Source organism: Tenrec ecaudatus, chromosome 5 (genome assembly GCF_050624435.1).
Source record: "Tenrec ecaudatus isolate mTenEca1 chromosome 5, mTenEca1.hap1, whole genome shotgun sequence".
NCBI classification, from domain to species: Eukaryota; Metazoa; Chordata; class Mammalia; order Afrosoricida; family Tenrecidae; genus Tenrec; species Tenrec ecaudatus.
In genome coordinates this window covers 127,791,985-127,817,322 of record NC_134534.1, presented here as the reverse complement: position 1 = coordinate 127,817,322, position 25,338 = coordinate 127,791,985, and the positions used below count along the sequence as shown (strand labels likewise).

At 45.0% G+C, this 25,338-nt stretch overlaps 1 protein-coding gene across 1 annotated transcript in view; it reads left to right on the top strand.

Annotated features, from left to right (window-relative positions):
• Nucleotides 1-25,338, top strand: part of GXYLT2 (glucoside xylosyltransferase 2) — a 121,732-nt gene that overhangs the window by 14,141 nt on the left and 82,253 nt on the right. Inside the window, exon 2 of the mRNA XM_075549885.1 lies at nt 12,656-12,851. Coding sequence (XP_075406000.1) covers nt 12,656-12,851 — 196 coding nt within the window. The remainder of the gene's footprint in view (nt 1-12,655; nt 12,852-25,338) is intronic.

Below are 25,338 nucleotides of genomic sequence, written 5' to 3'. Positions count from 1 at the left end.
TAAATAGCATTACACATGAATGCTGTGTTTCATTATTTATGCACTCCAGAAACAAAGTTTAATTAAGTCACGTGCTTGAGACTTGTAAGCGATTAAGGAGATCCTTGGTCTCGGGCAGCAAGGAGCTACTGCTGCAGGGCAGACTCCTTTTTCATTTGCAAGTGCGGTTGGCTGCCACCAGGACAATTGACAGCGTTTTGTCAAACTCCAGTTATTTCCACATCAGTCATGATTCAGCAACATTCCTACACTACCATTGCTTATTTTAAAATAACCCATGTTATTAAGTGTTACTTACATTTAGTTATTTAATAATAGCAGCTTTGCTAAGCTATAACAATACAACGGAGCACCAAACTTACTGCTATTGAGTTGATGCCAACCCACAGTGACTCTGTAGAAGAGGGTAGAATGGCCCTGTGCATTTCCCAGACTGTAACTCTCTGGACATAGGAAACTATAATCCTTTTGAAGGGTCTAATGTTTTGGTTGTTAGCATATTCACTGAGTTGTATGGCCATTGTTGTTGTTAGCTGTGTCAGGTTGGTGTCTGACTCATGGGAATCCCATGCACAACAGAGTGAAATGCTCCCTGGTCCTGTGCCATCCCAGAGATCGATCTAAGAGTGAACCCCTGGGACCCCTTAGTGTTTCCATTGGCTGCTTTACAGAGGTAGACCACAGGCCTTTCTTCGTAGTCTCTCTTAATCTAGAAGCTCTGTTGAAACCTATTCAGTATCGTAACACAAGAGCCTCCTCTGACGGGCCTGAGCTGTATTCCGCCAATGGCCCTTGGTGTCCTCTGAGTCTCTGGTTCTGATCCCATCAACTTACTCCCTCAAGGTGTTTGATTTTAAGAAGGTTTTTTATTTTTGTAATTTTGTAGTCTATGTGCTTCACCACAAGGAGCCCTGGTGGTGCAGTGGTTACACATTGGGCTGCTAACTGCAAGGTCAGAAGTTTGAAACCACCAGCTGCTCCACAGGAGAAAGACAGGGCTTTCTACTCCCATAAAAAAATTACCATCTCAGACGCTCACAGCTACTCTATCCTATTGGGTTATCATTTCATGTCAACCTGATATATGAAAGTGTAGGGGTGGAGTCTAGTCCATCAGGTCACAGCCTGATGGTAACTCCTTGTGGGCTGGTTACCTGTGAGCCCTGTGATGCGGCCATTGCCATTGGACTTTGCACCCACTAGCCTGTGATCTTCTTGCATTCTGCATCATTGCATGTGGCTGTGTGAGTCTGAAGAGGGACCTGTGGATTAGTATCAGACGAAGGGACTCGATCTGGACTGGACTGGGATGTTTGTTGCTTGATCTATGATTACTTCTTGATACAAAGCTCTCTCGTACCCATACATGAGTGCCACCGAACGTGTTTCTCTAGTCAAGGCGGCCTAACACAGTCACTACAAGTTGGCATCATCTCCAGGGCAGTGAGTTTGGCTTCTTTTGGCTCACCACATTCATGAATATACTTGACCAAATGTCCCCTGTCAGACCTACATATATAAGCGTGTGTGCACGTTCCTATGCTCCATCCCAAGCCTGATCCGCCTTTGTGTCTATCCATGAGCTGGATATTGCAGGATTGGGGAGATTGCAGTATTTATCCTTGTTGACTTTAACTCTTGCATTTCTCTCAGGGACTTCCTTTGCTCCCATCAGTCCCTGCTGACCTCCCTGTTACTGTATGTTGCCCTCCCCTTCATCCAAGGTAGCACATGTCTACCCTCTAGCCAGCAATTGACCCTTCTACATTAAGCTGCGTTGTCTAGAGAAATAAAATTAATGACACTCATCTACGTACCAGAAAGGACTTTATGTCAAGAGGGCATCCCAGCCCAGTTTAACTCAAGTCCTTAAGTCCAATGCTAGCCGGGGCCATCTTCAGACTCACATAATTACGGGCTGATGTCACAGAAGGGTGATGTGAGATGCAGGAAGATCACAGGCTGGTGGGTACAGAGTCACACGGATCCAAGATCGGCAAAAACATAGGTAGCCACTGCCAGTTGTCAGGTCAGGCGGCCCTCAGGAGCCACCCCTGGAAGAAGACCCCACGTCCTAGCAAGCAGGAAGGCAGCAGGGCAGAGAGAATGAGAAGTTCCCAGTGTCTCACTTATAAGAAGGCCACATCCCCAAGGAAGCATCATCTGGCCGTGACCTAATTGATAGGTGGGACTCCACCCCTACATAAAAATTCAAGTTGACATAAAATCATTCAACTACCACTCCACCTCTTGTCTTTTAGTGTGAAAACTTTTTCTTGACTTTTTGCAGTATTGGTCTCATGCACTATTTGTCCTCTGGTGATTGAATGGGCATAGGTTTTAATTTCCTTTTTGTATATACCTAGGAATGGAATGGCGGGTTCATATTAGAATTCTCTATTTACCATTTTGGGGAACTGCCAAACTCTTGTCCAAAGAAGCAATGCCACCTTTCAGTCTCATGGAACATGAATGTTTGAGGGTTCTAATTTCTCCACATCCCAAATATATTTATTCTTCAAGGCAATCTTATATGATTGCCATAGTTGTCAACAATAGCATGAGTAGGTCATTGTCGATCAAACACTAAAAAACAGTTTAGTATTTCTCTTGCCTGCTGAAGACCCTGCATCTGGTATCTGCTGTCTTTGAAGGATGATTAGGCAATATTAGGAAAAGAGTCCAGACATGCGAGCATCAAGGTGAGACTTTGTCATGGACATTGCTGAAAAATAACTAAACATCGAAAAGCTTTCTCGCTGTGTGATTCTAGATATTAACTGTTACCTATGCACCACACCCTTTGGAATACATGGTATGAGAAGGCACTGAGACTTTATGCAAATCTGTTTCATTTCTTCCACCGCTCACTTTCCTAATTACATTGTATAAATAACTCAGGTGGCAGAAGTGGTGTTTGTTACTTTGGTTTGTTTCTTTCTCCTGATGAACTCGGGTAAATTGTCAACAATTTACTGTTGATAGTAACTGTCAACATTACTGCTTTCTTTTCTTTATTTAAAAAAAATAATTTTATTGGGGGCTCATATACAGCTCTTATTGCTGCTTTCTTGATAGACTAAAGATATTAACTCAATAATGCAATAATTCAATTTCTGAGAATGTAGTCTAAGCATTGTAATTCCATAATTTCATGTCAACTTGACAAAATAAAGAAATGTAGGGGTGCTCTTCAAACTGTCAAGCAAGTCAGCCTGGTGGTGCCTCCTTGTGGGTGTGGTCTTCTCATAAGGAAGGCTCTGGGAACCTCCCCCTCCCTCTCTGCCTTCACCTGCCTGCTGGCTGACCCAGGGTGCTGTGAGCCCTGTGATGTGGCCACTGCCATTGGAGCCACATGATTTTGCACCCACCGGGCTCTCATCTTCCTGCCTTCTGCCTCACTGCATGTGGCGCTGGGCGTTTGAAGAGGGACTTATGGACTAGATGCGGAGTTGAACTGGGCTGAGATGCTTTCTTGATATATAACTACTTCTTGATAGAAAGCTCTTTCTTACACATATGTGAGTGTCACTGGATTTGTTTCTCTCTTCAACCCAGCGTAACACACGAAGGAAATAAAGCAAAAGAAGAAAACCTGCTATTGGATCAATGATGGTCAGGGCAAAATATTTTCATGACCGCAAATAATTTGAAGCAACAACAAAAAGGACAGGATTCTGAATTACGGTGTTTTCATTGGATGGAATAGAGGATGGCCAATAAAATGACTGTTCTGGAGACTTATAACATAACAGGAAAAAGAAAGTACCGGTAGCAGAATGTGAAAGTATAGGCATACTATTTGCTCGGCTATAACAATATATTGAGTAAGAACCAGAATGTAATATACAAAGCACAAAAGCTATTTTTTCTTTAAATCATTTTATTGGGGGCTTATATAACTTTTATCACAATCCATCCATCCATCCATTGTGTCAAGCACATTGTACATTTGTTGCCATCATCATTCTCAAGACATTTTATTTTTATTTGAGCCTTTGGTATTAGCTCTTCATTTTTCCCCTCCCTCCCTCCCTCCCAAACCCTTGATAATTTATAAATTGTTATTATTTCATGTCTTACACGGTCCAATGCCTCCCTTTATCCACTTGTTTTCCATCCCCCAGGGAGGTAGTCATATGTAGATCATTGTAATTGGTTCCCCATCTTCCCCAGACCCTCCTGGTATCACTACTCTCATTATTGGTCCTGAGGGGTTTATCTGTCCTGGATTCCCTGTGCTTCCTGCTCTTATCTGTACCAGCAAACATGCTCTGGTCTAGTCAGATTTGTAAGGTAGAATTGGGATCATGATCGTGGGGAGGGGGACATTAAAGAACCTAGAGAAAAGTTGTATGTTTCATTGTTGCTATTCTGTACCCTGACTGGCTCATCTCCTCCCTGCTACCCTTCTGTAAGAGGATCTCCAATTGACTACTGATGGGCTTTGAGTCTCCACTCTGCTCTTCCCCTCATTCACATCGATAGGATTTTTTTGTTTTGTTTTGGGTCTTTGATGCCTGGTACCTGATTCCATCAACACCTGGTGATCACACAGGCTGGTGTGCTTCTTCCATGTGGGCTTTGTTGCTTCTCAGCTACATGGCCGCTTGTTTATCTTCAAGCCTTTAAAACCCCAGACACTATCTCTTGATAGCTGGGCACCATCAGCTTTCTTCACCACATTTGCTTATACCCACTTTGTCTTCAGCGATCGTGTTGGGAAGGTGAACATCATGAAATTCCAGGTCAGTATAATAAAGTGTTCTTGATTTGAGGGAGTACTTGAGTGGAGGCCCAATGTCCATATGCTACCTTAATACAAAACCTATAAATATATGCATGTATTTACATATGTACATGCCTTTATTTAGACCTTTGTAAATACCTTTGCCTCCTAGTTCTTTCCTCTATTTCCTTTTACTTTCCTCTTGTCCCACTATCATGCTCAGTCTTCTTCTCGGTTACATTGCCCTTGATCAAGCCCTACCAGGCCTCTTACACCCTCCTCTCCATTGATTTTGGGTCACTTGTTCCCTTCTTCCTAGGTTTGTTAACACCACTTCCTTTCCCCTCGCCTCCCCTTCTCCCATGTCACCCCGGAACCATTGGTCCCATTGTTCTCTCCTCCAGCTTGTTTATCCTGCCGATCCTATGTAGATAGCACAAAAGCAATTTTATGGGGAAGGATTTTCTTTCTCGTTCATTACTTTTAATATTTCAACACATTTTACGGTTTTTAATTTAAAGTGTGCTTTTTGTCTTTTATGCCAATTTTTCTCTAAATATCCCAGTTTTATTTATTGGTATTGTCTTCTCTTGACTATGGAGTCCGTGAGTGGTACAAATGGCTAAGCACTCAACTACTAACTAGAAGATTGGGAGTTCAAATCCACCTGTAGGTGCCTCAAAAGAAAGCCTTGCTGATCAACTTTTGAAGGTCACACCCACCGAAAGCCCTGTGGAATGTAGTTCCACTCTGAAATACATAGGGCGACCATGAGTTAGAATTGGCCCAATAGCAACTGATTTTTTAAATTGATTGTATATCATTATTATTATATAAGATGCAAATTCCAGTTGAGTGACGTTTTTAAAAGGAAATTAACAAGATGACACTGTTGGGTTAGCTTTGGACAGCTAGCCACAGCTGGTTGAAGCCCACCAGCTACTGCATGAGAGAATGGTTCTGCTTCCATCAAGATGGGCAGCCTTGGAAACCCTGCCTGCCCAAGGTTGCGCTCAGCTGGCATGGGCTTTGTGTCCGTGGGTTTGGGGTATTACAGAGTAAAAGGGAGGCCCCTCCAAGGACTTTCTGTATAGGAACAGCCACAAATGACCCAGTGTCTGTCAAAGTCCACGTATGACCACACACGGCTCTGGGAGAACGGAAGGATATGTGATAAGTGTGGGGATCATACAACTGGATGGTTAGGACGCTGGAAACATCTTCTGAATGACAGTTGAAGTCCTGGAGTGGTGACAGGGATCGGGATGGGGAGGAGTGTTGCAAGCCAAGAGCTACACTCTTCAGTCAACAAGAAAGAAGAACCTAGAAATTGGTTGATGGCACCCACAATGACTAGGAGCAGGTAGAATTTCCTCGTGCCAAGGATTTCACCATCTACACATCTTTGGATGTGGCCATAGGAGGAGGAATACTGTACCCCTCGTGCTCCAGCACCTGGACCAGGGGAAGATGAGCAGGCTCCACTGGGGAAAGGCCTTGCTTGGGAGGAGGTGTCCTTGTTGTTGTTCGCTGCCCTTCCGTGATCCTACCTCTTCATGGCGCCCCCATAAGTGTGGACCAGAACCACACCAGGATTGTCAAGGCTGTGACCGTCTGCCTCTCCATGGCCCCATAAGTGTGGACCAGAGCTACACCATGGGATTGTCAAGAAGCAAATTGCCAGGCCTGTCTTCAGAAATAACTCTGTGTGGTTTGACCACACCCCATCAACTAGTGAAGTGTTTAACTATTTGGCCTATTAGTGCCTCCTCCTCACAAAGGAGCCGGGTTTTAATTAAGGGAAGAAGTGAAGAGAATACACCGAGAAAAAGCTGAGGGCAGAGTGGGTGTTCCTGAAGGCATCAGGGTAGTGTTTGGGTGAGAGGAGGGAAGCCAGAGGTCAACCCAGATCAGTGGTTCCTGCCCCAGAACTGTGGGTGGATGTGTGGGACACCAGTGAGGGCCCATGAGAAAATGGGGTTCGAAGTGGAGGGTCGTTATAAAGTCCTCTCACGTATGTTCATGCAAATTCCAGGCTTCTCCCAAGACCCCCTGAATATTGATCTCTGTGGGGCAGGAATCTGCGTAGTAATAACCACCTGAGAGGATGCGGTGTGCAGTCGGGCTCCTCTTTACCAGCTGATATCCGGCATCTCTTTCAGCTACAAAACCAGAAGAATGGGGAGGGTTCAGTCAGCATCGAGCCATGGGCATTTCAAAGGATGGATCAAGGTGAATATGGGGAAAGAGGCGAGAGAGCAGAAGCTGGCTGGAAACCTGTTTTAGAACTTTGAGTCATACTCCTTTTGGTTGCTAAATTGTACATTTATTTCCAACTGGCTTTAGAAAAGGGAAATTTATTGGATCTAGGCACTCCATTAACGTCACGAGAGCTCTGCTTCGCTCTGTGGTTTTTTCCCTATCCAGGCCCTACCCGTGTGGTGCCCAAGATGGTCATCATTAGCTGCAGCCTTGGCACACAGGGCTTGAAAAATCCAAGACGGCTGTGTCCCTTCCAATCCCCTGCTATAAAGTTAAATAAGCACACAGCTCGCTGTCAGCCGTCAGTGCTGGAAGTCTCCACCACCCATTCCCAGCCAAAGCTCAGGGGCTTGAGGGATGAAGATGTCTCAGGCTTGTACCCTGGACTCAGCTGGCTCCTCACAAAGCCCTGGGTGACATTTGAGAGGGCCCAAGTTCACCCTTGGTAGGAGCTGGTGAAAGACACACCACTTCAGCACCCTTACACAGTATTGCTCGGGTGACTACACAACACAAACGCTGAGATTGTTCATGTGAGAGGCAATAGAGTGGGGCAGCAGAGGTCTCATTCAGCCCCAACCGCTGGCAGCCAAGAGGCTTTCCTTGCCATCTCTAGTGCCTGTCGTCAGGTGCGGTGCCGTCACGAGTCACTGAAGTCTAGAACTCACGTTGCAGGCAGGGTGAGATTTTTGTTTTTAATATATTTTTGCTTTTGTTATTGAGAAGCAAACTCTTTTAATTAAAAAAAACCTGCACATAGCTGAGGTGTATGTCATCGAGCCTACTTCAGTTCATAGGGACCTGACACGATGCAACAGCTGTTGCATTGGTTCCTAGGCTGGAGTCCTGGCTGATACAGATCTCCTGGTCTTTTCTTCCGATGGTCTTAGGAACCAAGACACCGCTCCTCTATCCATCTCCAGGCGGGTCCGCCCACATGAGATATGCCCACATACGAGTACCCGATGTGAAGACTTACCCATGTTACACCATGCTTCAAGACACAATTTCATTTATTTATAATTAGAAAGAAATATTTCATTATATAATTACATATTGTTTTGTGATTAATCACTATGCTTTAATTATGGTCAACTAGTAACAATGACTATACATCCTGCATGTCAGATATTTACATGATTATTCATGACAGTAGCAAAATTACAGTTGGGAAATAGCAACGAAAATTATTTTATGGCTGGGAGTCACCTCAACGTCAGGAAGTGTATGAAAGGGCCGCGGCACGAGGAAGGTGGAGCACCGCTGCTCTGAATCTGTACAGAAGCCGACTGACTACCTTACCTGAGTGTCTAGTGGGTTCAGCCTGAGGGCCTGCTGCTTAATAACCGAGCTGTAACCACGGGGTGCCTAGGTGACTGCTTTAGCACTTCTGTCCTTAAATAAGACACATGCTGCTTGAGCTTCATCGGAAGGGTCTCGTTCTGTGGTTAGCCTGCTGTAAATGCCGTATTCCTCCAGCACTCTGCCCACTTGTGCCACTCTGGCTTCATTCGTTTTCATTGCTTAAACATGGACAACATGTTTATTACTCTCCTGTGGCAGCCAACTTATCTCTAATTTTCACTACTAGACCCGGCGTTACTGTACGCACCCTCGTGCACGCGTGGGTCACAAACGTGGGAGTAGGCTGGAGGAGAGGGCTGCCCGTGTGCCGTTGCACTCCTGCGTGCATGTTGCTGCTGCTGTGCGCCATTGTGTCCCCTTCCCCGGAGGAGCCCTGCAGGGCAGCGAGGGGCTGCTCCCTGGGTTGCCTCAGCTGTAGTCTCTCTGGGAGAAGACCAGCAGAGCTTCTCCTCGGCAGCTGCTGGTGGGTTCTACCTGCCAACCGTGCATTCAGTGGCCACGTGCTGACCCGTTGCACCCCTGGGCTCCTTTGTTCCTGCTAGATAGTCCCACATGGTGCTCCGTATTGGTGGGGCCAGCTGACACCCCACGCAGCAATGTTTGAGCATGCTCATGTCATCCCAGCCACACCAGTGCCTGCAAGCATCAAACTTGGGGCGATTAATTTTTTTAATAGACCATTTTATTGGGACTCTTACAGCTCTTATAACAATCCATACATCGATTGTATCAAACACATTTGTACATATGTTGACATCCTTTTCAAGACATTGTCTTTCTACTTGCCTCCCTGTGTAAGATAGGGATGGGAAGCAAACCTGAGGAGAAAGCAATGGGACCAACGGTGCCAGAGGGAGTCAGGGAGAAGGAGGCAGGGAAGGGAGCGGTGAGCAAGCAAACGCCATAGACAATGGAACAAGTAGGGGATTAAAATCATCCAGGAGGAGGACAGAGAGATCCTGGGGTTTTTGGAGCAACAGCAATCTAGCTGCAAGAAATTACTAAGAGGCAGAAGAAGGGCAAGTGTGATGGTGGGAAAGGAAGAAGGTCAAAGGAAACAGGGAAGATCTAGGAAGCAAAGCTATAGACACAGGTGTAAAATAGGTGTGTACATATGTAAATACATTAATTCATTAAAATAGAGGTATTGGCCTGTGTACATATATTTATATGGCAATACACTGATGTAGTGAATGAACTTTGGGCCTCTGCTCAAGCCCTGCCACAACACAGGAACACTCTGGTCTAACAACCTATCTGTAGACAATGGGACATCCCCTCACAGAAGGGTCACAAGGAAGGGATGAACCAACCAGGGTGCAGTAAAGCACCGATGAAACACAATATTCCTCTGGTTCCTTGAGGCTTCCTCACCCCCCACTATCATAACCCCAGTCCTGCCTTTCACTTTGTGCTAGAACAGAGCATGTGCACAGGAACAGATAGAGCTCACAACACACAGAATCCAGGAACAGTATTGGGAGTAGCGATGCCAGGAGGGTAGGGGGAAGGAGGGGAGAGAGATAAAGGGGAAACTAATTACAATGATCGACACATAACCACCACCATCCCTCCAGGGGGATGATCAACAGAATCCATGGGGGAAGGGAGACAGGTCAATGGAAGATATGAAAATAATCATTTATAATTTATCAAGGGGTCATGGGGCGGAGAGGAAAAGGCACTGATACTAAGGACTCAAGTAGAAAGTAGATGTTTAGAAAATGATGATGGCAACATATGTACAAATATACTTGATACAATTGAGGTATGGATTGTTATAAGAACTGTAAGAGCCCCCAATAAAATAATATTTTTGTTTTGTTTTTACTTATTTATTTTTTAGATTCTTATTTTTTTATTAAAAGTTCATTTTATTAGGGGCTCTTACAGCTCTTAAAACAATCCATACATCAGTTGTATCAAGCATGTTTGTACATATGTTGCCATCATCATTTTCAAAACATTTCCTTTCTACTTGAGCTCTTGGTATCAGTTCCACTTTTTTCCCTTCCTCCCTGGCCCTCCCACCTTCATGACCCCTTAATAAATGATAAATTATTATTTCATATCTTATACTTCCTGCTGTCTCCCTTCAGCTACATTTCTCTTGTTCATCCCCCTGGGGGGAGAGGGGGAGGTGTTAATATATTGATTCTTGCTATCTGTACCCCCTTTCTCCCCCTTCTCCCCCCCTTTCCTCTACCCTCATGATATCACTACTCCCATTGCGAATCTGAGAATAACATGAAATTTCGTTATAGTTTGAGTTTTTGTTTCCTTAATTACCAAGATTATTATTTTTTCATTCAAGCATAAACCCAGCGTGTAAAGGGGAAGTAGGCAGAATTATTTTGTTACTGTGTAGGGAGAGTTTCATGTTTAAAATATATACATTATTACCCTTATTCTCTACTTACTTGTTTGCTGTTAGTCAGAAGGTCAGAGGTTTGAACTTCCTGCTTGTTCCGTGAGAGAAAGAGAGGCAGTTGGCTTCAATAAAGATTACAACCTTGGAAAACACTGGGGCCGGGCCCCTCCAGGGTGACAGTGCATTGATTGGAGTCCACTCCACAGCGATAGAAGGGTGACTGAGCACGAATGGGAATGCTGTGAGAGATGTGAGCTAGAGCCTTCTGTAGCCATTTGGACTTGGTCTTGAGGGAGAAATACTTTAATCAAAGAAATAATTTCATCTTGTTTGCATTTCATTTTGGAACCCCTGTGCTGCACAAAGGACGATTTACATGCTCAACAGCTAACCAAAAGGTTGGTGGTTCAAGTCCACTCCGAGGCACCTCAGAAGAAAGGGCTGGTGATTGGCTTCTGAAAATCCAGCTGCTGAAAGTCCTGTGGAGCAGAGCCCTTCCCTGAGACAGGAGACGCCACCATGAGTCAGAGATGACCTGCCAGCAACTGGGTGGTATTTTATTTGGGTTTGTTTTTGCATTTTAGAAAAAAAAAAGTCACCTTGGCTCCAACAAGGAAAGATCATGGGATGAGGAGTATTCGGAGGAGGCTGGAGGCAGGCTGCCAGGCCAGCTGGCCGTCACTGTGATTGACACCTCCCCAGGCTCAGCAGGGGGATGCAGACAAATGGACCGCTTCAGGAGATCCGCGAAGCCTACCTCCTGTCCTCGGAGTGATCCCCAATAACTGGAATCCATGAAATCTCCATCTCTCTGCTTCGACTCACACGCTCTTGAGTAATCAAAGAGGAAATCTCTCCAAGGGGCTCCACCCACATCTTCCACTATCTTCCTGGTGAAAGCAATCTGGAGCAAGGCCGCCGTTATCCCAGAGCGCACTGACTAACGGAGCACAGTGCTGATTGAACGCCAAGGGTTTGGAAGGAAGGTAGCATTCAGCATCCAAGTTCCCTGTTCTCCAAATCTTTTGTGCAAGTAAATTAGTTTCATTTGTCTCAAGGCACCTTTTCCAGGCCAACTTCTTACAACTTGCCTGAAAATGTTTCCCAGTGGTGTGTTTGAGGCTTGGCTTGCACTCCTTGTCTGGAACAAATCTTTTATTACGAGGAAATAGCTGGATGATGATGAACTGTGTTCCCCTCTCAGCTGTTGACTCGGTATTTCATGCCTTGATGCTTTCAGATTAACCTGACCCTCACCTGCCTGTTTCTCATTTAGTGTGAATTTCATCCTGGAAGCTGAATTCCATCCCCGCCCCACCTCGCCAGCCTTTAGCTAGGTGGTGAGGGTTAACAGTGGTTGCCTAAGAGTCTTCCAAGATGTGTTGGAGACACATCTGTTGTTTTCTTGCTCACCTCCTCAACTGGTATGCTTCCCCTTTGGTCCAATGGTCATGCTTCCCACCGCAACCTAAAAACATCCAGATGATGGGGGTATCATGTTGCTCATTTCACATGGGAAAGGCACGGCCCACCCTCCTCTTGTTCAAGTTGCATTCAAATCTAATTTCCATGGCCCAGGCACATGGGAGCTTTGCAGCCCTGTGTCAGCTGTCGAAGTTTAGCAATACTATTTCCAAACACGGGCCAGGAGGCAGCCAGCAAGCACTAGAGAGCTGCGCGCTGGCAGCAAAAGCCGCAGACACCTGTAGCAGTCCAAACGGTGACTCATCTGGCAACTGCCAGGAGAAATCTGGGATGCGGGGTATTTTTCTCTGGGCAGGAAGACTTGTCCAAATGCTTATCACTTCATAAAATAGAGCACATTGTACCTCTTCGTGTTTTCAAATGTTCCAGCCATTCACTAGCTGTGGTTGTTTTTTTTTTTAATGAGGTCAGTAATCCCTTTAACTAGCCTTTCTTCTTTTTAGGAGACCTGGAGGAGCGCTCAAGAGTTTCCAGAATGGGCCGCCCCCCGAGCTCTGGATGCACCTGGCCGTGGTGGCCTGCGGCGACCGGCTGGAGGAGACGCTGGTCATGCTCAAGTCGGCCGTGCTCTTCAGCCACAGGAAGATCCAATTCCACATCTTCACTGAAGAGACTCTGAAGCCTGAATTTGATAAACAGGTGAATTTGCAGAAATCGTGATTTTGGAAAATGGGTCTCCTGCTCATGCCTGTATTTTCTAACTGCTCGGTTTGGTAGCTCGAATACTGGCTGTCAAACTTTCCCCTGCTCCCTTGTAATTTAGGGATGGCTACACTTACTGCCTGGAGGAAAACCCCCCGCCCTGGAGTCAATTCCAGCTCCCAGCCCCAGTAGGTACGATTGCGGAGGTTGTCTGTCTTCATGGGAGCAAAGCCTCAACTTTCTGCTGTGTGTGAAACACAGAGCTGGAATTTAACAATCGATGCTTCCCTGATAGCGCCACCAGGTCTCCATTCCAGCCGACTGAGGGAGGGGGAGGGCTAATTCGGTGAAGAGCTTAAAGCGCCTGGCACAGGCTGAGTCCTTGATGGTGTTACTAGTATGGAGGCTTTTCCGTGTTTACTATCACAAAAGAAATAACCAGAATTAACTATTTGGAGCGGTGCTTTCATTGATTGCTCTTTTCATATTCAGCTCTGTGTAGATGCATTTGTAATATGTCTCTATGTGCAAAAGGATGCCCAGTGGTGCTGTCCTGTAAGCATTGCCCGCTAACCCCAAAGTCGGCAGTTCAGACCCACCAGCTATTCCTCCGGGGAAAGGTGAGGCTGTCTTCTCCCATAAAGATTTACAAAGTCTCTAGTCTATTAGGGTTGCTTTGAGTCAGAATCAACTCTATGGCACTGAGTTTGAGTCTCTTTTGTGTGTGTGTGTGTGTGTGTGTGTGTGTGTGTGTGTGTGACTTGCATATTCAAGAAAGCTTCCAAAACCTTTCAGAAGAATGGAATGAAAACATCATTGAATTTTCCCATGCACTGTGGGATGGGCTATTAGATAGGCATGCACCCCAAAACCACACCACTGTGACACGTGAGTGGTGGCTGCATATGGGCTGCGTAGGCTGGGAATCAAACCTGCATCTCCTGCATGAGAGGTGAGAATCCTTCCCCTGAGCCGCCATCACACATCACTGCATGGATGTGTGTGCGTGTGTGTCTGTGTGGAATGTGTCCGTATATCTGAAGGGGTTTCAGACATTTCATGGAAAAATAGAATTAAGAGATAATGGAATTTTTGTACAAACTTTATGAAACCCTTTCATATATACCCAGATTTTAAAAAGTACATATTTTTCACAAAATTAGGACTGTCCTCTGTGTGTTGGCCTGGAACTTGCTTTAACATCTCATAAGCACCACTGTGTGTAAGGACTCGTACATTTTGACCTCATCCCTTATGGTTACTACACAGTATTTTTTATTAAATTAGATTTAATTACTAGAGTGAGTCAGAAGTCCTGGTATCATTGGTTACACATTGAGCTACAAATCACAGGGTGAGGAGTCTGGACCTACCAGCTACTCTGTAGGAGAGAGATGAGGCTGTCTACTGCTGTTCAGATGTATAGTCTCAGAAACCATAGAGGGAAGTTCTGCTCTGCTCTATAGTGTTGCTATGAGCCAGAATGGACTTGATTTTTTTATATACATGTGGAAATACCAAAAAAAATTTTTAATGCTGTTTTAAAGGTTTTTTTTTACAAAACAACCCTATCACTTTCAAAGTACTCTCCATCATACATTTGTCAATCTGTGGTTCCATTCCTAGAAACATATTTTTAAACTTTATTATTTTTTTAAAATCATTTTATTAGAAAAAAATGAAAAAAAATCATTTTATTAGGGCTTATACAACTCTTATCACAATCCCTACATCCATCCATTGTGTTAAGCATATTTGTACATTTGTTGTCATCAAAATATTTGCTTTCTACTTGAGCCCTTGGAATCAGCTCATATTTTCCCCTTCCTCCCCCTCCCCCTCCCTCATGAACCCTTGATAATTTATAAATTACTCTTATTTTGTCATGTCTTACACTGTCCGACATCTTCCTTCACTCACTTTTCTGTTGTCCACCCCCCAGGGAGGGGGGTATATGTAGATCCTTGTAATCAGTTCCCCTTTTCTACCCCACCTTCCCTCCACCCTCCTGGTATCACCACTCTCACCACTGGTCCTGAGAGATTCATCTGTCCTGGATTCCCTGGAAACATTTTTTAAACTCATCTGTTTGGATGGCTGACAGCACCTCCCTCGGTTTTTTCCTTCACCGCTTCTACATCATCAAATTGCTGTCCTTTCATGCCCCTCTTCATTCACAGAAACGAAAAAGGGCACATGGAGTGAGGTCAGGTGAGTCAGGTACATGGAGCAAGAGAGGCAAGCTGCTTTTCGCCCAAAACTGGCGCACTGAGATGGCTGCGTGAGCAGGGGCACTGCCGTGGTGCCCAAACCAGCCCTCCGCATGCCTCAGATCAGGCCTTTTTTGTTGCGCACTGCCACACTATCTTTTCAGAACCTGTAAATAGAACGCTTGAGTCACAGCCTGACCTGGTGGGACCAACTCCAAATGCATGACAAGTCGACATTTCCATCCATTCGGGAAGTTGATGGCTGTCCAGAACGAGGTTTGTCATCAATCAACATTTCACCTTTTTTGAAAAGAGAAAAGAACTCATACACTTTGTTCAACATCACAACAATTTCTGTGGCATTTTCCTGAGCACGAAGCAAAATTTCACAGGCTCACGCTGTTCTGTTAAATAGGCCATCACAAAAAAATGAGATTCGAGTGAAAATGCTTTCATGAAAAAATTCACTTGTGAGCAGAATAAGCTTCCTGGGCAGTGCCACTGGGTGCACTAACTCAGAGTGACTACTTGATGCCCACCTAACAGGGTAAAGTGTGTACTGCGAAAGCTCCACCTAGAGGAGGTTTTTCCTTTTGGGTGGGTGGGGGGTGGATGGTAAGGGGTGGGGAGGGTGGGGACCAGGGACCTCCTCGTTTATTGAGTAACATGTACTGCTTTATACCAGGGCATGAAAAGATGGTTGGCAGTGCCCGTTCTCCCAAGCCTAGCTTCATGCAAGACCTTTGGAGGCCACGTTTTTTTCTCTAAAGTTGTCTCGCTCAGTATGTTCTTGAGGGCTGGCAGAACCAGAACTGACTTTGTTTTGTGGCTGCTGAGTGGAGTGGACAGTCCTGCTCCCAGCCTCGCTGCACTAATGAAAAGTGCCCGAAAAGACATGTTGGACAGCGGAAGGTTAATAACAGAAATCTAGGAAACGATCATGCTGTTTATGGGAGGAAACAAAACCAAAAATGACCGCACACCGCTGCCACCTTGACATCTTCCCCAAGAGAAGTCAGGGAAACACCCAGTCAAGGTGTTTTGAATAAACCTGGAGGGCACCTTGTGAAGGATCTGGATCAGGGAATGGAGAAGGGAAATACTTGGAATGCGTTCAGCTGCTCAGACACTTTGCAGAAGGGAAATTATGACGGTGATAATATAGACTATTGATCAAGGACTGGAGTCCTTGGGTCATGCAAAAGCTACGCACTAGGATGCTGACCAAGAAGTTGACAAGTTGAGTCCTCACAGAGGTGTCTCAGAAGAAAGGCCTGGTGGCTGGCTCTGAAAGTTCTCAGCTATTGAGAACTCTGTGACACATATGGACGGCCATGAGTGAGACTTGACAGGACAGCAATCAAGGATGTGTGATGTAATCTCACTGAAGCCTCACAACAACCCTTTGAAGAAGGTAGTAATCACGTCCCTGTTTCATACACTGAGGTAATTAGGGCTTAGAGACATTGGCTCATCAGGCTGTCAGTTCAAGTTTGCTGACTTGAAACTCTGGACTTACTCTCTGTACATTCTGCTTCATGGAGAAATTGGTGGAAAACTGAAATTCAAAGCTCAACTCCACTCTTTCCTTGTTCTGTGACTTTGGATGAGTCAGTGGCCTTTTTAGTGTTCCCATACGCAAGTTGGAGCTAGCCAAACCAAAACCGAACCCACTGCCATTGAGTTCATCCTGACTCACACCCAGAAGGTTGGCTGGAACAGCCCTGGTGGGTTTCTGAGGCTATAAATCTTCATAGAAGCAGACAGCTTTGTCTTTCTCCTGTGGAACAGCTAGTGGGTTCGAACTGCTGACTTTGCCATTACACACCAACTGTAATCCACTACACCAGCAGGATTCTGTTTGGGGCTAGCAGGATCTATAAAAGAGGTCAGATACCTGTAATCAGGATAAGGCCAATCAAGGTGCTATAACAGAGAACTCCCCCAAAACTCTGAAAGTCTCCCCATTCCTTCCTGATCTCTCATACAGGCAGGGTGTCTCTTCCACACAGTCACTCTGGGACAGATGATTCGTGCTTAGAGCTGCGCTTGTGGGACACTGAGCACCCGTAGGCCCTTGGATGCCACAGAGGGCGGGGAAGGAGGAGACTGGCGAATCCTGACCATGCTTTCCACTCCCGCTGCCTGGCAGGGTCAGAGGCCTTTCCCACGCATGTTTCCCTGACAAAGCGGCACAAAGGGGCGTGGAGAGTGGTGCTCACATGCACCAAGAGAGGAACTGGCTCCTGACAAGCCCTGGCACTGCCCATCTCCACAGCGCTGACCGCGTGCTTGAGGCATGCTAGAAGATGGGGCTGAAGTTGGAGCAGAACAAAATGCACACTTGGCCTTAAAGATCAGGAGTAACAAGGAGGGATAACCGTGTGTGTATGCATGACTGTATATGTGTGAGAGATGGCAGTTTCCAAAAAGTCCCCACCCCCTGTCATTTACACCTTTGTCGGCCCTCTGCATGAAGAAGCGATGACTTGTCATGTTCTGAAATAGGCTTCTTAAGTCCCGCATCTTCCAGCTTGCTTCCTCTCTTTTTCTCGGATCTTTTGCTCTAGAAACACCAGCTACCCTGTCAGAGCAGCTCTTTGGAAAGATGCACAAGACAGGGAACTGAGGCCTTTTGCCAACCCCCAACAGGACAGTGTAGGCTTAGTAGTTGACCTCCTGCCCATCAAGCTTCAGAAGACTGCAGTCGCAGCCAAAGACCAGTCTGTTGCTTCATCAGCATCCTCCCAAACTTATTTGGTCTACTCTCCTTTTCAAAAGAAACAATCACTTGCTAGCCCCCTGACAATGATATACTTTTATACTCCAGTCTGTAATCCAGGATAAACTGTCGGTGTCTGCTTTTGCTCTCTCCTGGAGAGTTCCAGCACCCCAGGGAACTGGATCACCCAGCTGGAGAAACACCATTCATGAGCTATCCTGAGCCAGACAACCAGGGCCCGGATTCCTGACCCTCAGAAACTGTCTAAGAGAATAAAAGCTTGCTGTGTGGTGCTATTAAATTGGAAGGTAATCTGTTATATGGTAAAGCGAATACACATCCACCCAAATACAGTAAATATACCTAAGTACAGTAAAACCTGTGAAGCCAGAAATCAGTCAAAGAAGAAACATTAAAATACTTTAAACTAAAAAATTGCTGAGACTGCCCCTCAACAAAGGTGAAGACCTGGAGACCCCGAAACACAAGGCAGCCCTGTTGAGTTCCATCTGTCACAGTTTCACTGCACATGTAATTTTAACATATTTTAATATATGTGCAACATATAAAAGTGTAATTTTAAAATGCTTTATAAAAATGTATTTGTATTGGGCCTCCACTCAAGTACTCCCTCAATGAAAGAATACTTTATTCTATTAAACTGGCATTTCATGATGCTCACCTTCCTGACACAATAGCTGAAGACAAAGCAGGTGCATAAGCAAATGTGATGAAGAAAGCTGAGGTAGCTAGTTTATTGTGCCAACCTGGCCGATAAACACATGTGGGATTAATTTAAAGGCGGAGAGATAAATGGCTGGGCGAACCTCACCTTTCTTGTCTCTTGCTCTTTGATATTGGACCATGCCTTGCTTGTTCTGTGCCTCCATTAGCAAGCTACACTACCTGTGGGACACCTACCTCGTAGAGTGTGTCACTGTAATTTGAGGTTCCTTCAAGACCTGCTTTGCCACACAATTGGAATTTACATCTCTTGAGCTGGGGACTGTTGGACCCTGTCATCTGGCTGACTGTTGGTGACCTGCCTTGCTGTTTGCTGCCTGTGCCTAGATAGCCTGAATTGCTCTACAGAGGACTACCCAGCTGCCCTCAAGACTTGAAGGACTGCCAGTGTCTCACAACTGTCTCATGGGAGTGAGTTGCACTGAGCCATTTGTATTGCTTTATAATTTAACTTTATTTCTTGTGTTATCTATCTGTATAAATAAATAAATATAAATATATAAATATTAGCAATCTGGTTTTGTCTCTCTAGAGAACCCTGTCTAACACAAAAGCTGATGGTGCACGGCTATCAAAAGATATAGCGTCTAGGGTCTTAAAGGCTTGAAGGTAGACAAGTGGCCATCTAGCTCAGAAGCAACAAAGTCCACATAGAAGAAGTACACTAGCCTGCCAAAGGGATCAGTTATCAGACATCAAAGAACAAAAGTCATACCATTGTGTGCTCACCTCCCTGATATGATTGCTGAAGACAAATGGGTGCATAAGCAAATGTGGTGAGGAAAGCTGATGGTGCCCAGCTATCAAAAGATATAGAGTCTGGGGTCTTAAAGGTTTGAAGGTAGACTAGCGGCCATCTAGCTCAGAAGCGACAAAACCCACATGGAAGGAGCACACCAGCTTGTGCCGTCACAAGGTGTCGAAGGGATCAGGTTCAGGTATCATCAGAACAAAAAAATCATATCATTGTGAATGAGGGGGAGTGCGGAGTGGAGACCTAAAACCCATCTCTAGGCAATTGGACATCTCCTTACAGAAAGGTCGCGGGGAGGAGACAAGCAAGTCAGGGTGCCGTGTAGCAATGATGAAAAATACAATTTTCCTCTAGTTCCTAAATGCTTCCTCTTCCCCCACTATCATGATCCCAATTCTACCTTACAGACCTGGCTAGAACAGAGGATGTATACTGGTACAGATAGGAACTGGAAAACACAGGGAATCCAAGGCCGATGATCCCTTCAGGACCAGTGGTGAGAATGGCAATACCAGGAGGGTGGAGGGAGGGTGAGGTGGAAAGGGGGAACCTATTACAAGGATCTACATGTGACCTCCTCCCTGAGGGACGGACAACAGAAAAGTGGGTGAAGGGAGACGTCGGACAGTGCAAGATAGGACAAAATATTAATTTATAAATTATCAAGGGTTCATGAGGGAGGGGGGAGCAGGGAGGGAAGGGGGAAAATGAGCTGATGCCAGGGTCTTAAGTGGAGAGCAGATGTTTTGAGAATTATGAGGGCAATGAATGTACAAATGTGCTTTACACAATTGATGTATGTATGGGTTGTGATAAGAGTTGTATGAACCCCTAATAAAACAATTAAAATTATTTGTATATATGCACATACACATATATTATCTGTTACCTTCTAAGAAATGACCTCAACATGTCACATACTTTTATTATCTTAAGTATATATTTGTTAACTAAGTTAAACTTACAGTATCTTAAATAACTATATGTTTTTACTTATCTGTAGACATTTCCCTCACTACCTGAAAATAGAGCATTCCTGTGAAACCTTTCATAAACTGACATATGTAAGTGAAGAAGCAATTATCACTGACTTTTGTGGGAAATGTTTGCGAGTTCCCAGACCCCAGAAGTAGCCTACCAATCCTACCAAGTAGCACGGTTCCAAGCTGTGGTGTGTGGTGCGGAGATGAGAGCATGGATCTTGGCAGGACCTTTAATGCCAGTTTGGCTGCTCCAGGTGCACACAGCCTCTTAATGGTTGGCTGCAAAACAAAGCAAAACAAAATAAACACACACACACGCACACACACACACACAATGTTGGTTTCATCCTTTACCTTTTTTCATAAAAGCAAAAATCCTTTTCAGACTTATTTTGATTAGCAGAAATAATGTAGACATTTTTTAAAAGTCGTTTTATTAGGGGCGCATACAACTCTTATCACAATCCGTACATACATCAATTGTGTAAAGCACATTTGTACATCCATTGCCCTCCTCATTCTCAAAACATTTGCTCTCCACTTAAGCCCCTGGCATCAGCTCCTCATTTTTCCCTCCTTCCCCACTCCCTCCTCCCTCATGAACCCTTGATGATTTATAATTTATTATTTTGTCATATCTTGCCCTCTCTGACGTCTTCCTTCACTCACTTTTCTGTTGTCCGTCCCTCATAGAGGCGGTCACATGTAGATCCTTGTAATAGGTTCCCCCTTTCCACCTCACCCTCCCTCTACGCTCCCAGTATCGCCACTCACACCACTGGTCCTGAAGGGATCATCCGCTCCGGGTTCCCTGTTTCCAATTCCTATCTCTATCAGTGTACATCCTCTGTTCTAGCCAGACTTGCAAGGTAGAATTGGGATCGTGATAGTGGGTGGGGAGGAAGCATTTAGGAACTAGAGGAAAGTTGTATTTTTCATTGTTGCTACATCGCACCCTGACTGGCTCGTATCCTCCCCGAGACCCTTCTGTAAGGGGATGTCCAGTGGCCTACAAATGGGCTTTGGGTCTCCACTCCGCACTCACCACCTCATTCACTATGGTAAGATGTTTCTGTTCTGATGATGCCTGATACCCAAGATGCCACTTGAGTCTGGATCAAAGGAGTCTTGGTGTGTAGTGGTTACAAATTGGGTTGCTAACTGCAAGGTCAGTAGTTTGAATCCACCAACCTCTCCAAAGGAGAAAAATGGGGCTTTCTATCCCTATAAAGAGTTACAGTCTCAGAAATGCACAGGGGCGATTCTATGAGCCAGAAGCCACTCGGTGACAATGGGGTTTGTTGTTGTTGGCTTGAGTCTGGATCAAGCTACATGTACAGTGTATATCCTGAATATGATTCAGCTGCCGTTCCAAAAGTCAGCTGAGCTAAAGAACTTTCTTTTTTGGGGGGGGGTTATTTTATTGCTTGTAACATAAAATCCTAATAGTAACACAAAATAATCGAGAAAATGGTGAGGGGTGTTTTTTCTTTGATTTAAAAAAAAACAACAAAAGTTGAAAACAACTGCCTCAAAACAGCCTCCTATATTTTTGCAGTGCAGAAAGGGGCATTTCTCTGCATCACTGATTTCTGTTTCTTGAGGACTGTCTTGGTTATCTAGTACTGCCAAGCTGCTCTTACAAAAATGCCACAAGTCGAAGCCTGTAGCATACATCTGTTTTCCCACAGTTCAGGAGGCTAGCAGGTCGACTTCAGGACAACCACTCAAGGGACATGCTTTCATTCTGTTGGCTCTTGGGGAAGGGCCTGGTGTCTTTTCAGCTTCTGGTGCTTGGCTCCTTGGAGATCTCAGGTGGCAGGGCATCTGTCTTCTCCCATCTGCCATTGTGAAGTTTACTTGCTTCCTTGACTTCTCAACCTGCTCTTTTAATATCTCAAAAGAGATGAATTCAACCCACAGGAATAAGAGCTGCAGCACAAATAGTACGTGTACTCTCATGGCCATCACAACACTATTCACAATAGCAGAAAGATGGAAACAACCCAATGCCCCCCAGTGGAAGAATGGTACATTCCCACAGTGGAAGACTGCAGCATCGAGACTAACGATGACTCTGAGCAACACTTTCTAACACTGATGACCCTGGAAGACACCATGCTGAGTAAAATTCACCAAGGACAAACCGTGTATGAAGCAAGTATTGTAAATGTTTGGAAAAGGTTCTCACAAGAAGCAGGTGTTGATGGTGACCAGGGTTGGGAGGGTAAAGAAGCCAAGGGGCTAGAGGGGGTGGTTGTTAGGTGCTATTGAGTCGGTTCCCTTCTGTACAACAAAATGAAACACTGCCCCGTCCTGCGCCAGCCTCCCCGTTATTTGTATGTTCAATCCTGTAGTTTCGACCACGGTGTCAATCCAGCTCATCAAGGGCCTTCCTCTTTTTTGGCTAATCCTCTCCTTTATCAAGCATCATAGCTTGCCTCCAAGGACTGATCTAGTCTGATAACATGCCCAAGTCTTGCCATCCATGCCTTTCAAGCTTTCTGGCTGCACTTCTTCCAGAATAGACTTGTTTATTCTTTTGGAAGTTTATAGTACTTTAGATATTCTTCGCCAGCACCTGTTAACTTGGGTGAAGAGGCAGACAACATCCAAGAGGAGGAAGATGAGGTGGGGAGAATGATGGAAACGGGGTGAAATGTTGGAACGTTTGATGAACTGCTGGCTGTAAAACTATCTGCTCATAAACCTTTGCCTAATTCACATTAAAAGTTTAAAAAAATAAAATGAGACGTGAATTTAAGACACAGCCCACACTAACCTGTCTCATTAACCTAACAAAATCCAGGCCCAAATGGGATTATAACCCAAGCATAGGGGTTAGGATTGACAACACATATACTCTGGAAACCCAGTTCAATCCATCACAGTCTTCCCTTTGACCCTTAAAATTCATGTCCTTCTATTATGGATTGAATTGTCATCCCCCAATATATGTGTTGTAAATCTCAGCTTCTTTGCTCGTGGTTACCATTCTATGTAGGATCTCCTTTGTTTTTGACAATGAGATGGAATTGGTGTAGGGTGTGTCCATCTTTTTTAAAATCATTGTATTAGGGGCTCATACATTTCTTTTTTTTTTTGCTCATACAATTCATATCACAATCCATACATACATCAATTGTGTAACGCACAGTTTTTCATTCTTTGCCCTCATCCTCAAAACATTTGCTCTCCACTAAGACTTTGGTATCAGCTCCTCATTTTTCCCCTTCCCTCTCTGCTTCCTCCTCCCTCATGAACCCTTGATAATTTATAAATTATTATTTTGCCATATCTTACACTGTCCAAAGTTTCTCCTCACCCACTTTTCTGTTGTCTGTCCCTCAGGGAGGAGGTCACATGTAGATCCTTGTAATCGGTTCCCCCTTTCTACTCCACCCTCCCGCCACCGTCCCGGCGTTGCCACTCTCACCACTGGTCCTGAAGGGATCATCTGTCCTGGATTCCCTGCGTTTCCAGTTCCTGTCTGTGCCAGTGTACATTCTCTAGCCAGAATTGTAAGGTAGAATTGGGATCACGATAATTAGGGAGGAGGAAGCATTTAGGAACTAGAGGGAAGTTGTGTTTCATCATTGTTACACTGCACCCTGACTTGCTTGTATCCTCCCCGTGACCCTTCTGTAAGAGGATGTTCAATTGCCTACAGGTGGTCTTTGGGTCTCCACTCTGTACTCCCCCTTATTCATAATGATATGATTTTTTGTTTTGATGATGCCTGATACCTGATCCCTTTGACACCTCGTGATTGCACATGCTAGTGTGCTTCTTCCATGTGGGCTTTGCTGCCTCTGAACTTGTCTACCTTCAAACCTTTAAGACCCCAGACTCTATATCTTTTGATAGCCGGGCACCATCAACTTTCTTCACCACATTTGTTTATACACACATTTGTCTCCAGCAAACATATCTGGGAGGTGAGCACAGTGATATTTTTTGTTCTTTGATGCCTGATAACTGATCCCTTCAGCCCCTTGTGATCACGCAGGCTGGTGTGCTCCCATGTGGCCTTTGTTGCTTCTGAGCTAAATGGCCGCTTGTTTACCTTCAAGCCTTTAAGACCCCAAATGCTAGATCTTTTGATAGCCAGGTACCATCAGCTTTCTTCACCACATTTGCTTATGCACCTGCTTTGTCTTCAGCAATTGTGTCAGGAAGTTGAGCATCATGGAATGCCAGTTTAATAGAACCAAGCATTCTTGCATTGAGGGAGTACTTGAGTAGAGGCCCAATGTCCATCTGCTACCTTAATACTAAACCAATACAAATATGCACATAGATCTATTTCCACATCCTCATATATAGATATATTTACATATGTACATGCCTTTATTTAGACCTCTATATAGGCCCTTTGCCTCCTAGCTTTTTTGTCTATTTCCTTTTACTTTCCTTTTGTCCCACTATCATGTTCAGCCTTCATTTGGGTTTCAGTAATTCCTCTCTGTTACATTACCCTTGGTCATGCCCTACCAGGCCTCCTACATCCTCCTCACCACCAATTGGGATCACTTGTTGTTCCCTTGTCCCTGGGTTTGTTAACACCACTACCTTTCCCCCCCACCTCTCTCTCTCCCATGCCCCCCACAACTGTCAGTCCTGTTGTTTTCTCCTCCAGATTGTTTATCCAGCATATCTTATCTAGACAAACCTGCAGAGATAACATGCGCAAAAACAAAACAACAACCAGCCAGTGATAACAAAACAAAACACAAGAAAAAAAAACTTGTTAGTTCAAAGACTGTTTGTTGGCCTTTAGGAGTGTCTTCCGTGGAGTCTGATGGGGTACCATGCTCTGGCCGGCCCCAAAGTCTATTTTTGGTATTCCCTGGGGACTTTGTTGCTCTGTACCTCTTGCTGTTCTGTTTCCAGCCCTCAGTGTTTCGCATTGGTGTGGTGGGATCAGATGGGGTGAATTCCCACATTGTGTTGTCCCCTGTAGGGCTATGGGCAGTGAGGGTTGTCATGTCTCATCGTGGGGCCAGCCATATGGTCTTCTCTGGCGTGGCTGCTGTGAGCAGGAATCTCATCATCAAGGCTTGGTGGGCCA